The 19,163-nt window shown below is 39.9% G+C and overlaps 1 protein-coding gene across 1 annotated transcript in view; it reads right to left on the bottom strand.

Moving 5' to 3' along the window:
* LOC110489708 (receptor activity-modifying protein 3) overlaps positions 1 to 15,673 on the bottom strand; it is a 28,949-nt gene extending 13,276 nt beyond the window's left edge. Inside the window, exon 1 of the mRNA XM_021562488.2 lies at positions 15,339 to 15,673. Within this exon, the coding sequence (XP_021418163.2) occupies positions 15,339 to 15,432 (94 nt within the window). The 5' untranslated portion in view covers positions 15,433 to 15,673. The remainder of the gene's footprint in view (positions 1 to 15,338) is intronic.
* Between the last annotated feature and the right edge of the window lie 3,490 nt (positions 15,674 to 19,163).

Raw genomic sequence — 19,163 nt, 5'->3', positions numbered from 1 at the left:
GTACAGCTTGGTTTGTTTCTGCTTGGGTCGGCTCAGTAGTGTGAAAAGCCCTTAACTGTGTGGCTGTCTGTGGCAGTATCTCAGATAGAGTTCAGTGATAAGGGAAGGATAAAGAAATGGTGACTGGCACTGCTCAGGGCTCCTTTCTGTCTCTTAGGACACCTGTCGTCCTCTCGGCTGAACCTGTGCCCCCACCCCGATGGGGCTCTCTCTGATGAATATTTACTCCATCAAGAGTCCACCCCCTGCCGTGATTACTAATACAACAATGTCGCATCTGACTCTCAGCGTATGGATAGGATAGGAGGTAGAAATTTTCTCAGAGCTTTTAATACAGTGTTTGTCATACCTCTCCCCATATGTTTCACAATGTTGTTGTTGCCCTGAACTATCAGACCTGACTATCAGACCTGACTACCACACCAGACTACCACACCTGACTAGAACACCTGACTACCATACCTGACTACCACACCTGACTAGAACACCTGACTACCACACCTGACTAGAACACCTGACTACCACACCTGACTACCACACCTGACTACCACACCTGACTACCACACCTGACTACCACACCTGACTAGAACACCTGACTACCACACATGGCTACCACACCTGACTACCACACCTGACTAGAACACCTGACTACCACACCTGACTACCACACCTGACTACCACACCTGACTAGAACACCTGACTACCACACATGGCTACCACACCTGACTACCACACCTGATTAGAACACCTGACTAGAACACCTGACTAGAACACCTGATTAGAACACCTGACTAGAACACCTGATTTGAATACCTGACTACAACACCTGACTACAACACCTGGCTAAAACACCTGATTAGAACACCTGACTAGAACACCTGACTAGAACACCTGACAAGCACACCTGACTTCCACACCTAATTCGACTAGACTAAGGGCTTGATGATTAGCTGACAAGTTCAATCAGGTGTGCTTGTTTGACAGAGTGGAAATTGACAACCCTCTGCACCGTAACACAACATAATCCAGAAGCACCTTCTGGTTGTCGGGAGATGGTACTTGTAGCTCTCAGGAAGACCGTAGCGGTGCTCGGTTTTCAAATTCATAGAACGGGGATCCCAGAGGAGAGGATTGAGAAACGCTGCTTAGAGTGCATACACTACCACAGCACAGGATAGAGAGGGGGAGAGGGTTGAGAAACACTGCTTAGAGTGCATACACTACCACAGCATAGGACAGAGAGGGAGGAGAGGCGATATGGTTCAGCGAGAAACCTCCAATCTGACCTCATGCCATGTCGGTTGTTTGGCACTGGCACTGCCAAGCGTGGGACACACACATAATCAATCTTCTATCCCCCTATCTGACCCAGCTGCATGTTACTCCCTCAATGTGTCTGTGCAGCAAAACTGTTACGTGGGAATTTGAAGCCCATTTTGCACCTCTTCAAAACCAGAGCATCACTGAATAGAGAATGCACACGAGCACACACACACACACTCTCTCTCTCTCTCTCTCACAAACACATTCGTTAAGTTTTCACCTCGATCGCTCTTTGTCTCACTCTCCCCCCATTTTCTTACTATGTTCCTTGTTTTTTCCTTCAAGTGCCAGTCTTATGCCCAAATTCAATCAATCACAGATAGGTAAACCACACTGCGGAATCACTCAGAATGTCTATGATGTATCAAAGATGCTGATCACAATAAAATGGACAGTCTCGTAGACTTCGTCATTATTGGATATTGACTCGAAACCACAAATACAGTGTAAGCATTCTGAGTGAACCCACAGTTGTTTTTACTTGCTCTGTGATTACAAAAACTATGCTGTTTAGTTCAGTTTCACCCGGGGGATAACTACTCTAAATTTAGCAATTTCCTTCTGCAGGATATGTGTTCAAAGCAGAGGGGTCTGTGATCGCTACGTGTGATAAGTTCAAACGGTATCGGGGCATGACACAAATACAGAGTCGTCACAATGAGTGTTTTCACAAATCAGCCCCCCCCCCCCTCTCCTGACAAACCTTCAATACTATGTACATCCCAAACACATAGGCATTCAGCTTCCCTTATACCCACACAGTGTTCCCCCACAATTGTATAGGTGGCTCAAGGCTCACTTTCTCGCCAGCTGAAAGAGTTTGGCTATAATGGGTTTCAATTGACAGTTTTAGTTTCTAGCCGGTCTGGAAATTGCTATGGGGGCCTTTACATCTCGTATGAAAAGTGTGGAAGGGAAACACAAATAACACACTGATAACAAACTGAAACTGATAACACACTGATAACAAACTGAAACTGATAACACACTGATAACAAACTGAAACTGATAACACACTGATGGCAAACGGATAAACTGATAACACACTGATAAAAAACTGATAACACACTGATAACACACTGATAACAAACAACTGAAAATGATAACACACTGATAACAAACTGAAACTGATAACACACTGATAACACATTGATAACACACTGATAACAAACTGAAACTGACAACAAACTGAAACTGATAACAAACTGATGACAAACTGATGACAAACTGATGACAAACTGAAACTGATAACACACTGATAACAAACTGAAACTGGTAACACACTGATAACACACTGATAACACACTGATGACAAACTGATACCAAACTGATAACACACTAATAACAAACTGATAACACACTGATAACAAACTGATAACACACTGATAACAAACTGAAACTGATAACAAACTGAAACTGATAACACACTGATAACAAACTGATAACACACTGATAACAAACTGATAACAAACTGATAACAAACTGATAACAAACTGAAACTGATAACAAACTGATAACAAACTCAAACTGATAACAAACTGAAACTGATAACACGCTGATAACAAACTGAAACTGATAAACTGATAACACACTGATAACACACTGAAACCAATAACACACTGAAACTGATAACACACTGATAACAAACTGATAACTAACTGATAACACACTGATAACAAACTGAAACTGATAACACACTGATGGCAAACGGATAAACTGATAACACACTGATAACACACTGAAACCAATAACACACTGAAACTGATAACACACTGATAACAAACTGATAACTAACTGATAACACACTGATAACAAACTGAAACTGATAACACACTGATGGCAAACGGATAAACTGATAACACACTGATAACAAACTGATAACACACTGATAACACACTGATAACAAACAACTGAAAATGATAACACACTGATAACAAACTGAAACTGATAACACACTGATAACACACTGATAACACACTGATAACACACTGATAACACACTGATAACAAACTGAAACTGATAACAAACTGAAACTGATAACAAACTGATAACAAACTGATAACAAACTGAAACTGATAACAAACTGATAACAAACTCAAACTGATAACAAACTGAAACTGATAACACGCTGATAACAAACTGAAACTGATAAACTGATAACACACTGATAACACACTGAAACCAATAACACACTGAAACTGATAACACACTGATAACAAACTGATAACTAACTGATAACACACTGATAACAAACTGAAACTGATAACACACTGATGGCAAACGGATAAACTGATAACACACTGATAACACACTGAAACCAATAACACACTGAAACTGATAACACACTGATAACAAACTGATAACTAACTGATAACACACTGATAACAAACTGAAACTGATAACACACTGATGGCAAACGGATAAACTGATAACACACTGATAACAAACTGATAACACACTGATAACACACTGATAACAAACAACTGAAAATTATAACACACTGATAACAAACTGAAACTGATAACACACTGATAACACACTGATAACACACTGATAACACACTGATAACACACTGATAACAAACTGAAACTGATAACAAACTGAAACTGATAACAAACTGATGACAAACTGATGACAAACTGATAACAAACTGAAACTGATAACACACTGATAACAAACTGAAACTGGTAACACACTGATAACACACTGATAACAAACTGATAACACACTGATAACAAACTGAAACTGATAACACACTGATGACAAACTGATACCAAACTGATAACACACTAATAACAAACTGATAACACACTGATAACAAACTGATAACACAATGATGACAAACTGATAACACACTGATAACACAATAGAAAATGACTGGAGTAAAAATGAAAGTCACCCAGTAAAACCCTTGAGTAAAAGTCTAAAAGTATTTGGTTTTAAATATACTTAAGTATAAAAAATAAGTGTAATTGCTCAAATAAACTAAAGTATCAAAAGTAAAAGTAGAAGTAGAAATCATTTCAAATTCCTTATATTAAGCAAACCAGACGGCACCATTTTCTTGTTTTTTCAATTTACAGATGGGCCCGCTCCAACCCTCAGACATAATTTACAAACAAAATGTGTTTAGTGAGTCCGCGAGATCAGCGGCAGTAGGGATGACCAGGGATGTTCTCTTGATAAGTGTGTGAATTAGACAATTTTCCTGACCTGCTAAGCATTCAAAATGTAACAAGTACTTTGGGGTGTCAGGGAAAATGTACGGAGTAAAAGTACATCGTTTTCTTTAGGAATGTAGTGAAGAAAAAGTTTAAAGTTGTCAAAAATATAAATAGCAAAGTAAAGTACAGATACCCAAAACAACAACTTAAGTAGTACTTTCAAGTATTTCTACTTAAGTACTTTACATCACTGCTGATAACACACTGAAACTGATTACACACTGATAACACACTAAAAACAAACTGATAACACATTGATAACACACTCATAACACACTCAATGTCATGGAAAGCACTGTATCTGTAGAGGTTAATAAGGAAGAGGAAGGTATTTCACTCTTTCCCTCCTGTGTCACACTTCAGCGATGGTTTTGTAAATATAGGCAAGGACCAAAATGACATACAACAGTCAATCCAGCATGAGGTAGCTCTGAGCACACACCATGAATATGAAATCTCTCTGGTAAACCAAGCGGCCCTTGGCGACAACACACCGCTGAGCTGCCTGCATAACCATTTGATAGTGTCAGAGCACAGCCTTCCCTGAGGTAGATAGCGGAGGCTGGGGAATGCCAAACCCCTGCCACGATCAGTTTAAATGCAGCTTTGACTGTCACACTGGGTACACTGAATAGTTGACGGCTGTTCTTGTGGAAAGTAGAAAAAAATAATTTTCTTACTTTTATTTAACTATGCAAGTCAGTTAAGAACAAGTTCTTATTTACAACGATGTCCTAGGAACAGTTGGTTAACTGCCTTGTTCAGGGGCAGAATAACAGATTTTTACCTTGTCAGCTCGGGATTCGATCTTAGCAACCTTTCGGTTACTAGTCCAACGCTCTAACCACTAGGCTACCTGTCGCCTCTCTTATGGTGCCACTTTAAAATAACAAGTTATAACTTCTTTATAGAGCATTCATAAGCGCTCAATAGATGATACACAAATGATTAGAACAAGTCATACTACATAAAGGGTGATATAAAAGGTCCTTACGTCTGGTGCCTTGCATAATGTGGCATAACCCTTTTGCCACGTTGTACTGCATAGCTATATAATCTCATATCTGCTTATGAATGAAGTCTGAAACATATATATAGGACTTATAAAGGGTTTATGAAGGCTTCATTAAGCCCTATTAAGTTCACTTCCGTTTACAGTTGGATCACTAGCTTTATGACCTGAAGAATGCATATGTGAGTTGAGGCTGTCGTCCATTGCATGAGTTTGACAAAGACAGCTTGGTGTCTGTCTGCTGCTGCTTTGGGTGCCTTCATTTTTACTACAGCCTTGTTCCCTCTCACTTGGCAATAGGATGACAGGGTTTATGAGAAGCAGCAACTAGAAATCTGAAGTCTCACATTAACCAATGAGGTGTCTCTTGAGTAATATTCCTGGTTTACATTTGTACAGCAGTGAGTCAAAGGGCCAAATCCATCCATTAAATAGAGAAATTAAAACACAGCTTTTATAAGACTGGAGCTAGTAAACCCTTGTCGGTCTCTCTTCCACACTACAAGGATATCATTCAGAAAGCTGAGAAATGCACTTGTATCCTGACTCGAAAATAAACATTCTTCTGGAGCCTAAAAACAAAAAAGAAAAAGAAAATGCTGTTTCAAATTGAAGAGACAGTATTTGAATTAGTCGCTTCCTAGCAACCACATAATCCATTTTGTAGAAGTCTATTAGGGAAGCTATAGAACCAACATGCTAGGTTCTGAAAATAAAAATAGAAGCATAGCATTGTGACAAGTGCAGGGCCATCAAGCATAACACTTCTCATTGGGTTTTATCTTCATATGGGAACAATGCTGTGACTGTCAACACCTCCCCGCATGCCCCCACCTCACCCCTCTATATGCCTGATATAGTCTTGTGGTTGAAACAATTAAGAACTTGTCGGTAGAGAATGTCGACTGAAGCATGAAATACAAAGATACAAAAAGGCTTCACCATGTAGCGTTGCCATGTTCCTGAATTGCCAACTTGTCTGTCGTATAAACATTCTATACACAGAAATACACTTTACGGTGAGTGTGATGGAGTAGGGTGAAAATGCAGCTACTGCAAAAATTGAGTATGTAGCTGGGCTAATGTAGACAGTTAACAAGATACACTATATATTCAAAAGCATGTGGACACCCCTTCAAATTAGTGGATTTGGCTATTTTAGCCACACCCGTTGCTGATAGGCGTATAAAATTGAGCACACAGCCATGAAATCTCAGTAGACAAACATTGGCAGTCGAATGGCCTTACTGAAGAGCTCAATGACTTTCAACGTGGCACCGTCATAGGATGCCACCTTTCCAACAAGTAATTTTGTCAAATTTCTGCCCTGCTGGAGCTGCCTCGGTAAACTCTAAGTGCTGTTATTGTGAAGTGGAAATGTCTAGGAGCAACAACGGCTCAGCTGCGAAGTGGTAGGCACACAAGCTCACAGAACGGGACCTGCAAGTACTGAAGCATGTGGGGCCTAAAAATCGTCTGTCCTCGGTTGCAACACTCACACCCAAGGTCCAAACTGCCTCTGGAAGCAACGTCAGCATAAGGACTGTTCGTCGGGAGCTTCATGAAATGGGTTTCCATGGTGGAACAGCCGCACACAAGCCTAAGATCACCATGAGCAATGTGAAGCGTTGGCTGGAGTGGTGTAAAGCTCGCCGCCATTGGACTCTGGAGCAGTGGAAACGCGTTCTCTGGAGTGATGAATCACGCTTCACCACCTGGCAGTCCAGTGGACAAATCTGGGTTTGGCGGATGCCAGGAAAACGCTACCTGCCCCAATGCATAGTGCCAACTGTACAGTTTGGTGGAGGAGGAATAATGGTCTGGGGCTGTTTTCCATGGTTCAGGCTAGACCCCGTAGTTCCAGTAAATGGAAATCTTAATGCTACAGCATACAATGACATTCTAGACAATTTTGTGCTTCCAACTTTGTGGCAACAGTTTAGGGAAGGCCCTTACCTGTTTCGGAATGGCAGGCCCTTTCCTGTTCCAGGGGGGTAACATATCGTCAGTATGATATGTCCCACTACATCAGTGGTGTCAAACTAATTTTGCCCCGAGGGCCGCATTCGGTCTTCAATGAGGTCAGAGGGCCTCATTGAACCTTTTTATGTTTCCTTACCATCAAAATTGGCAAGACATAGTCCTGTATCCACTGTATAGCTTTCATTACGGTGAATATTAGCGAGCCGGACACAGTGAAGAATGTAGGTCCATTCTCATTTCTACACAGTTTCCATTTGGTTTTAGTCATTTTAAAGTATATCGAGCTCATTTTTGAAGATTATTATTTCATAGAGATTTTTGTTTTTACTCAAACTATCCACAGGCCATATGTTTGACACCCCTGCTCTATATCCTTCTTGATAGATTCCTTGTAATTAGCCAGGAACTCTTAATGGGAGAAATTTCACGGAGACCATATCCAGGCTTAATTAAAAGTGCTAATTTCTCAGATGTGATACTAATCTCCCAGTAATTTCCTTGAGGCTGCTAGAGGTTAACACAGGGCCAGACACCGAATGTAATCAGAAAATAACCAGTCTGTACTCTGTTCGATAGCAGTTTAAGGTCATCTATCTGCAGGTGTCAAGATGTCATGCTTCACTGGGCACTGGAGTCCACTTCACAAATGGAGCGAGGAGACTTACTCAGCCTCTCAAGTATAGCCTCAGCTGTCAAAAAAGGACAACGCTACAGCTCCCTGTTCCCTTGGCATTATGGCTGTTTCTTTGCAGAGAGCAAGGCTCTTCGGCTCGATCTCAACTCACTGTATGCTTCTGTTGATGCTAAACATTATCAATGCTAATGTGGACCTATGGCGTTTCTATTCATTTCAAGTTGAGGTGGTCCTTTGAAGTTGCTCGAGCTCTGCGGCTGCTAACTTGAAACAAACAGTTCAGCAGAGACAAAAATATCAATGAAGGCAAATGATCTGCTGGGATGCATGGGGAGGTGTCATATAGTGAGAGAGAGAGACAGATTGAGGGGGGGGGGGGGGGGGGGGGGGGTGTGTTGGACTTGTCAAGTCCATGATGCAGTTCTAATCAAGTACATGGTTCCTATCATACATTGCATTGCATCTTACGTTACATTCAAACCACTCTTATGGTCTGAGGTAATTTGCAATTCCTCAATGAATAAATTATGTCGTAGAATGAGCTCATTGAAGTCAATTGCAAAAGGGAGTGTTTGATTAAAATGAGATCATATTTGAGTAGAGGTTGTCTGGGTGCAAAAAATACAGAGCAAAAATGGTGAGGATAAAGGCACCACTGTCACTTGTTTAACAAACCGGGACGTTTATCGATTCATTTTGGTTGATAATATTGACATTTCGGTCCTCGAAGACTTCATCAAAAATATAGAAGCCATTAGTGCAGGTAACTGAAACAGTCTGCTCTCAAATGTGCCATTGTCCAAATTGCTGTCGTTAACTGTGATTTTAATAAATTGACTCTCACCACAGGCGCAGAAACTAGCATGCACCCTGTGTCACAGCAACAATGGGAGGATGTAGTTGTGATACTAACTTCGACTGGCCAAGGTTCCCCAATGTCATTCTACAATCTATTTGAAGCTTGTCTGTCACTCATTGAAGTACACACCTCTTCCTGCTAAGGTTGTGTTCTAAAGGTTAAAAAGGCTGTCATTTAGTGCTGGCCATGTTGGGATAGAGAGAGAAACTCTCTATGTGGACTAAGATTGATATCTCTTGCAATTCATTCTCAATCATTAGATGAAAATTGGGGGGGATTTGTTGAAAAACAAATAAATTACAATAAGCAGATGGCATCAATCCAGATTAAATGTTTTAGAACTGTACTATAGCTATTGCAATACATTTTACTTCTGTTATGTGGCCAACTTTGCATTCTTACTAAGCCAAATACTATACCAGCACATAAATTGACATTTTTTATGCATAATTTACTCACAAGTTAGACTTATGCTCCCATACAGCCCAATAGAGGCAGTCAATTGACTTAAATCCTGTTCCATGCCTAAGGTCACATAGTGTCTAAAGTCACATAGTGTCTAAGGTCACATAGTGTCTAAGGTCACATAGTGTCTAAGGTCACATAGTGTCTAAGGTCACATAGTGTCTAAAGTCACATACTTTAAATGCACATTTTTCATTGTCACACTTTTGTGTTGAGAGCAGTAATGGTATAAAAGAATGATACGCTACCAGAGTAGTGTAGCAATGTTCCCAGACCTGTCTTATTTATTGATTTGTACTTGGGAGAATTGGAGGGCTGGATTCCGTCATTTCAGCTTTGCAAGAGAACGTTGAAATTACCTCTGCTGTGATTTTAAAATTGTGCTGGTTATTTGCCACATAACTAGATTTACAACAAACTGGTCTCTGTTAAGACAAGGCAAAGATGTATTTTTCATAACGACATCAAGATGTCATAGGAAATAAGTCCTACTTTGGTTGTCCTTTAAAAACCATTATACAACCTGACCATGAAGTCTTAAGACATCATAGCAGCCAGTTTTGCCCGCTAATTACATAGGTTCAAAACCTATTGCTGCAAAAAGAGTAGATAACTAATTCAAGAGGACCAGTAAAACATACATTTCCAACATTAATGACCAACATCGATGTTATGATCGTCTTCTAAGATCTTCTTAGATGACTTATGCACATTAAACAGGCTTCATCATGAATGCTTTGATCAAAGCCCTTTGATTATTTTTATCACACATATCAAATCCCTTGGACAACATAATTCACATTTCAATCAGGCCACTACACCTTGGTGGAAGACAGGCATAAATCCAAATAGAAAATGTACCTCTGTTCAAATTAAACTGGGCAGACGTGATAACATCTAATGACTTAACACCACAAAATGCCCTAGAATGCCCCAGTCATTCGCCTAAATAATGAACAAAAGTACATATTATGAAATTATTCTTAATTGCTAACTGCTAATACATGTCTTCCATTTAGCCCCAAGAGGTTCTGAAGTATTAGACTACAGATTTAGGATCTTAATTTGATCACCCTGTTGCAGGAAAACGTTCCTGCATTGCAAATGTAAAACTTGTAATGTATGAGGTTTATAAAGGCTTATGAAGTTTGTAATTTCCACTTTGACTAGATGTTTCTAGTATAAACCCTTGTCAGTTAATGTCAGTTAATTATAATCCAAATAATAATGACCATTTACTGTTGCTGCAAGATTATATTCCTGCTGTAGCAAACTGGTTCAAATTAGGACCCTACATCTGTACCTTGTGCACGACTTCTGCTTTGACTGAGGGAATGAACCACTAAGTGGACCAGGGGACAAAGGCTCAAGATTACGTGGATGTTGTGGATTGGCAACCACAACCTCAATCCGAAGTCATAGGGTAAGGTTCAAAGTGAGATTGTGATACAGGGCCATGGGGATTGGATGAGAAAGTGGAGCGGAAAAGGCGACTGAGGATTGACACGGATGTTGAAGACAGAGAGAGGCTCTCTGGACTTCGCAAACAAAAGCAGGAAGGGGTTGTCATGAATGGCCATGTTGAAAAGGGACCGAAATAAACACTGCATAGCCGGGGGAAAGAGAAAGCCTGAATTAAAATCATGTGAGGGATGGTCACTCCAAGCAAGGAGGGACATTCCAAAGAGGCTATAGCATTAACCCATTCCTGTTTGGAGAGGAAAGTTATTGTAGGAGGTGTAGACAATGGGACACATGTAAACACAGATACCTGACCAAATATCTGAGGTGTATTTTCTCTATTTTAGCTTAAAAACATGTTTGGGTTCACATAATGATCATTTTCCTCTAACATCTAATTGTCTAGGATGGAATTGTTCTGAGAATGTCCCATTTGAAAAAACATTGCAGCGACAATTATTCTCAAAAAGCCATGGAGATGTTGCTTGAACGTGCTGAGGATGTTTCTGGAACGTCATACCTGACACCATTCCAATAATATTCAGACAGGATTAGATGATGTCATCTCACAACCAAATGGGAACGCTTTCCTTTTGTTAACTGAAAATACAATGGGTGTGTGACAACATCACCATGATCAGTCAATATTACCAATGCAGACTGTTGGTTACAGATAAAAAATCTTAAAATTACAATGTGGTGAATTGGCTGGAGCGGAGGCCTCTGAGTCATTCAATAAAAGCCCTTGAAATTTAAACTCATTCCAATATGAGGGAGAGAAAACCAAACAGAAAATAGAGTGGGGAAAAGTCACTGAGGCATTTAGTTGAAAGTCACTGCTTCAAGTCAACTATTCCATTCATGAAAAATGAAAGAATATCCTCCAGCCTCCTTCTGCCTTCAGTTCTCTCCAAATACCACACATAATATGTCTGGCAGATATATATTTTTAAACAACACTGGTATTGCAAGGCAGTCTATTAGCACATGAACTTAATTAAATAATAAGAAAAAAATAAAATACCATTGGCATTCTAGCAGTTGCATGGCGACACAATAAAATGACAATGCTTTAAATCCAGCAGGATTATTGACGTACAAGGGACCCGGAAGTCAAAAGAAAGTCGTTTAGGGAGATTTCAAACAGTTGAGCTGGCAAGGCTATGGTTTCCATGAGAACCAGCATCGATATCTGTCTCCCCGTACAACTGTAAAAGTATAAATCATTTCAAATGTCTTACATTAAGCAAACCAGACGGCAGCATTTATAAGATTTTTTTTATACGGATAGCCTACACTCAGACGTGTGTTTAGCGAGTACGCCAGATCAGAGGCAGTAGGGATGACCAGATATGTTCTCTTGATAGGTGAGTGATAGCCTCCATTTTCCTGTCCTGCTAAGCATTCAAAATGTAACAAGTACTTTTGGGTGCCAGGGAAAATGTATGGAGTAAAAATAACATTATTTTACTTAGGAATGTAGTGAAGTAAAAGTTGTCAAAAATATTAATAGTAAAAAAAAAAAACGTAGTCCTTTAAATTATTTGTACTTAAGTACTTTACACCACTGAATCTTATCTCTAACACATTCATTTCCAGACACAGATTAAGCCTAGACCTAGACTTTAAAAAACAAGTTCAATGGCGGTTCTCTCTTCCGAAATGTCTTCTTAGTCCAAGACTAGGCGGAATCTGTCAGCCTTAGTAAGTCACAGCGCAAGAGTTAATTCATGGAAAGTCACCATTTTTGTAAGCCATGCTCATTTAGAAAATCTGTCTTAGTGCCAATGACCCTTGCCATGCAGGAGGGCAGCCCATTGCCAAAGTGGCTCTGTGACCTGCTGTGTATAAGAGTGATAGGAAGGGAGAAAAAGAGAAGAAAGTGTGTGCATGTGTGTGTGCGTGTGCACGTGTGTGTGCGAGTGAGTGAGACAGACGACACAGGTATGGCCACCCCATTTAGAGTTTGAAATCAGGCACAGAAAACTTACAGAGCACAGCACTCCATTTCAGTACACTGTTAAAAAAACATCCTGTTGTTTTTACTGTAACTTACTGGCAGCCAGTTACCTGTAAGTTACTGTAAAAATCCGTACAGTATGTTACCGTAAATTCCAAATAAACTTTGATTTAACAGTACATGCCTTCTACCCCCAAGCCATAACACTGCTAAATAGCCAGACTGCTAAATAGTCAATTAATGGTACCAAAACTATCTGCACTGACTCTTATCTTGCACTGACCCTACGCACACTCACTAGTCTATATATACACTCCACATACTCGTAAGTAAGCATTTCACAGTAAAGTCTACACAAGTTATTTTCAGCGCATGTGACAAATAACATTTGATTGGATTTACATTACTGTAAAGTTTACATTAATGTACTGTCAAACCAACATTTTTGGGAATTTATGGTAACATACTGTACCTTTTTTGCAGTAATTTACAGGTAATTTGCTGCCAGTAAGTTACTGTATAAACAACAGGATTTGTTTTTACAGTGTACTTAAAACCCATTTTGAGGTATGAAAAATGGCAATAAGGGTTCACCTCAGTTTCAATTCACACAGAGTACTCTCTTCCAGACGTCTACACAATCCAAGTGAGCGTACCCCACTTCCACATCACACAGAGACATGCAAACGAAACCTGGATTTATTCCTGGCCCACATATTCAAACTACTGACACACACACACACACACACACACACACACACACACACACACACACACACACAAACACACAGACACACAAACACAAACACACAAACACACAGGCAAACACACAGACAAACACACAGACACGCAAACACAAACATGCATAAACCCACACACACAGACACACAAACGCACACAAACACACACACACAAAGAGCATTCTACACTATCCTTGGCTGAGCCACAACACTGTTCCAACTCTGCCCTCTTGCTGTGACCGTGAGAAGCCAAGCCAGAGGTCTGGCTTCCAACTGGGGGTTTCGCTCATCAGCACTATTACATTATCAGAGGCGGTGACCCATTAACAGAGCAGTGCTATTGATTGAGTGCCAACTCAAGGCGAAAGACACTGCTCATGCAAATACAGGAGCCAAAACCTGCAGAACTGAAGAGTCTAAGGCTTTTTCCTTGGTTACAGAATTTCGATGCCCCTTTATAGCCTGACCATTATTATCTGCTAATTCAAGTAAACAGACCTTACTCAGTGGAGCCATGCTAATTGTGCTGCAGCACTGATGTAATGACATAATCTTTTGTTAATACATTTTACAACATATAAATCATAGTCCCCCTGTGCCCCATACAGTTGGATACATGCAGCTTTTGAGGATACCATGCATGCATGTAAAAGGTCCCATTTGGGTTGTAAACCTCAAAATCTGCCTTTGCATTTTCCACTGTACATCGGCTATTTTGCGGGACTTTAGTATATCCCTGACCCATAATCTTTGGGCCTCAGCTTTGAATATAAGCTATTGGGTATATGGAGGTGGGTTCCTGTCCAAGTCTCCCCCTGATGAGAGAACCAGAAAAAATCCTCCCCAAAGAAGAATTAATCTCATCACAGGGACAACAAAGTGTATCTTTGTAACATATGTTACAAATATAAACATGAATTTGTGGTAACTGAAAGATATTAATGATTGCTTGTCATTATAGACAATCGTATAGACTGCATTAGCCCCTTTCAATCGACATCCATCGTCATCATCCGTTAAAGAAAAATTAAAGATACATGACTTTCAAAATCCAGAAATACAGCCGGTAGGAAGTTATATATCTTGAAAACTTGATTGCTGACATGCAAAACATTTTGGGACTATATCAACAATGGACTAATGAAACAAATACCAAAATAACATTTTGGGGTGGAATTTTCCGTTAAATAAATATTTTTTGAACAGCATACTGGTATGGAGCTTCTTATATTGTTTAATGAATTCTAATGGCATTTTATCATAGGCCAACAGTCATTTACATATCTACCAGGGTCAAGAGACACACATAGGTGTTAGGTTGGCTATTAACTATATTTGATCAAATATATGATGAAATTATATGAAATTCATGAAGTGATTGATCAACATCCCTTTTATTTCATATTTATTATCAGCCTTTTTAAAGATGATAGGTCATGCAACTAAAACGTCTTATTGGCTACAGAATGAACAATGACAACAGATTTCAATCAAAAGGATCTGTGAAGTATTTTAATGCATTTTTCATTCATTTATTCCATGATATGAACCCATTTAAAACAGACGCAACATGCTAAAAAATAGACGATTAAATCATTAAGAAATAGTTTATTTTAATATTCTAGAAAACTATCCTAGACTACATAATATGCTAATAAAATACCATAGAATACTCACCCAAAATTCCAACAAGTAGAAGTTTCAACACAGCCAAATAATTTGTATCCATCACGTCGTGAATAAAGATCCCACACACACGATTCAGAAGCATTCAATGATATCTCAGGTGGGTGATGAATGTCTGTGGCAAACCATAATTATCCAAATTCACTGAAAGCACGCGCGCGCAAGTTCCTTCATAGTTCACGAGTCTGTCGTCACGCAAAATTGTCAGCCCGTGTTAGAAACTTCGAACTCCGCAACACCTCAATTCTGGCTCCTATGATCAAACCTCCACATGTGCTTTCCTGCACATCTCGTTGTTAAAATGACTTCTGCGCTTCCTTGCATCTTTTCAGATGGAGGGTGGGAAGAAGGGAGGGAGAAAGGAGGAGAGAGAGGAAGGGAGAGGAAGGGGACGATCTATCTCATTCCATATGCTAGAAAGCATGACATTGGCAATTTAATATGAATGATATGATAACGATTTTATTGTATGATTCATTTACATTTTCTAATGGCTTTCTCGGCATTGTTGGGAAGGGTGGTTAAGTAAGCATTTAACTCTTAGTCCACACCTGCTGTTTACGAAGCATGTGACGAAAACTGATTTGATTTGAAGAATAAGACATTGTAAGCTTTTATAAATGCGTTATAGATGATTAAATTTAATTTTATGTAGGTTTATTAATTATTGTGCAATGTTTTTGAATGCTTTAATATTTCTATACATGTCCATAAATGAAAGTTATAAAGTATTACCACCTATACCTAATGAAAAGTAGCCTAGTATAAAATAAAAACAACATTTTGCTTAGGGCCCCCAAAAGGCTCTGACTGCATGTGTGGGTATGGATGTGGGTACACAGACCCACAAGCCACTGTGGCCCCTCATGATGAGTTCCGATTTTTTTGTGTCCCCCACCCCCATCAAAGTGGCCCATCCCTGATCTAGGACATCTTCTACAATATTATTCAAACATTTTAACCTGTCAAATGCTATAATTCAAAGTAATGCATGCAAGATTAAATCCATAGCTTATGTTGGGAATATCAAAAAAAAACTTAAAACAATATCAAATTGTATAAAGTTTAGATATTCCTTTTCATAAAGATGCAAATGCTTTATTTGACTGAAGGATTACATCCAGGAAGAAAAGTAACCCGAGCACTATCTTGAGGATTTCCTGAGAAATGTCTCAGTGGGACAGTTTAAACTGAGGGGAGGGCTGGGGAGAGTGGGGAATGACGTCCCTTGAGAGGGCAAGAACGACATGTATGTCAGGAGAAGTGCAGTATTATCATAAGGAGACGTATACTTGGATTACGGAGGAGGAATGGAGGGAAAAAGAGAGGCTGAGGAGGTCTAAGAGAGAGAGAGGGAGGAAGGGAGTGAGCTTGAACTTGTAAAGAATTTAGGAAAAAAGGGAGATGGTTTGTTGAAGAAGAATGGTAGAAAGTGTAAGAAGAGTATGCCGGATCTAAGACAGGATGAGAAATGGAAGTGAACGAAGTATCGGAGGTGGAAGGTGAGGTGAAGTTCTCGGAGCCCAAGGCCTAGGATACAGATGAGTCTTTGACAATAGGAGTGAAAATTCTTGGAAAAAGTGGACCCTTGCCTTTTGGCCGGACAATTTGTACTTTAAGGGATGGAAACAGAGTTAGGTGCTGTGAAATCGGTGAAGGTAACCCAAAGTGGTTTTGTGATCATTGTTTCTGTTGGTCAGAGGGAATAGGCGCTCTGCATCAAACGGCTGGGGACAAGAGATGTGAAACATTTTGCTCTCAAGAAAAGGGTATCATTGAAAGGAGTGATTACTAGGATAGCGGTAAATGTGAAAGTTGACCAATGAAGAGGACTAATGTGATGCTCGTTGTTTGGTGCAACCCTGCGGCACAGACAGGGTGGCGAGTGGAGAAACAAAAAAGTAATTCTCTATTCTTTTGAGTTCTGATGTTGAGTCTTTGTCCGACAAAGTGATGTTAGGATATATCAGTTATCAAGTTGTCAAGGGGCGGCAGGTAGCCTAGTGGTAAGAGCGTTGCAAGATTGAATCCCCGAGCTGACAAGGTAAACATCTGTCATTCTGCCCATGAACAAGACAGTTAACCCAGTGTTCCTAGGCCGTCGTTGAAAATAAGAGTTTGTTCTTAACTGACTTGCCTAGTTAAATAAAGGTGAAAAGTACAAGCTTTTGTAATGAATACATTTTGTTGTTACAGGTGTCAAGCTTATAGGCATGTGGCATCTGTGTGTATGTGGTAGGTTCCTAGGTGTGAGAAGTGTGCAGAAGGGCATGAGACAAAGGTACAGTTTACATACACTTAGGTTGGAATCATTAAAACTCATTTTTCAACCACTCCACAAATTTCTTGTTAACAAACAAGTCGGTTAGGACATCTACTTTGTGCATGACACAAGTAATTTTTCCAACAATTGTTTACAGACAGATTATTTCACTTATAATTCATGCATATCACAATTCCAGTGGGTCAGAAGTTTACAGACACTAAGTTGACTGTGCCTTTAAACAGCTTAGAAAATTCCAGAAAATGTCATGGCTTTACAAGCTTCTGATAGGCTAATTGAAATCATTTTTGTCAATTGGAGGTGTACCTGTGGATGTATTTCAAGGCATACCTTCAAACTAAGTGCCTATTTGCTTGACATCATGGGAAAATCAAAATAAATCAGCCAAGACCTTAGAAAACAATTGTAGACCTCCACAGGTTTGGTTCATCCTTGGGAGCAATTTCCAAACGCCTGAAGGTACCACGTTCATCTGTGCAAACAATGGTACGCAAGTATAAACACCATGGGACCACGCGCCGTCATACCGCTCAGGAAGGAGACGTGTTCTGTCTCCTAGAGATGAACGTACTTTGGTGAGAAAAGTGCAAATCAATCCCAGAACAACAGCAGAGGACCTTGTGAAGATGCTGGAGGAAACAGGTACAAAAGTATCTATACCCACAGTAAAACGAGTCCTATAACAACATAACCTGAAAGGCCACTCAGCAAGAAAGAAGCCACTGCTCCAAAACCATCATAAAAAAGCCAGACTATGGTTTGCAACTACACATGGGGACAAAGATCATACTTTTTGGAGAAATGTCCTCTGGTCTGAATAAACAAAAATAGAACTGTTTGAACATGATGACCATCGTTATGTTTGGAGGAAAAAGGGGGATGCTTACAAGACGAAGAACACCATCCCAACCGTGAAGCACGGGGGTGGCAGCATCATGTTGTGGGAGTGCTTTGCTGCTGGAGGGACTGGTGCACTTCGCAAAATAGATGGCATCATAAAGAAAGACAATTATGTGAATATATTGAAGCAACATCTCAAGACATCAGTCAGGAAGTTAAAGCTTGGTCGCAAATGGGTCTTCCCAAATGGACAATGACCACAAGCATACTTCCAAAGTTGTGGCAAAATGGCTTAAGGACAACAAAGTCAAGGTATTGGAGTGGCCATCACTAAGCCCTAACCTCAACCCTATAGAAAATTTGCGGGCAGAACTGAAAAAGTGTATGTGAGCAAGGAGGCCTACAAACCTGACTCAGTTACACCAGCTCTGTCAGGAAGAATGCGCCAAAATTCACCCAACTTATTATGGGAAGCTTGTGGAAGGCTACCCAAATTGTTTGACCCAAGTTAAACAATTTAAAGGCAATGCTATCAACTAGTAATTGAGTGTATGTGAACTTCTGACCCACTGCGAATATGATGAAGGAAATAAAAGCTTAAATAAATCATTCTCTTTACTATAATTCTGACATTTCACATTCTTAAAATAAAGTGCTGATCCTAACTGACCTAAGACAGGGAATGTTTACTA

Source organism: Oncorhynchus mykiss, chromosome 15, assembly GCF_013265735.2.
Source record: "Oncorhynchus mykiss isolate Arlee chromosome 15, USDA_OmykA_1.1, whole genome shotgun sequence".
Lineage (NCBI taxonomy): Eukaryota > Metazoa > Chordata > Actinopteri > Salmoniformes > Salmonidae > Oncorhynchus > Oncorhynchus mykiss.
This window is presented reverse-complemented; position numbering and strand designations above follow the sequence as displayed.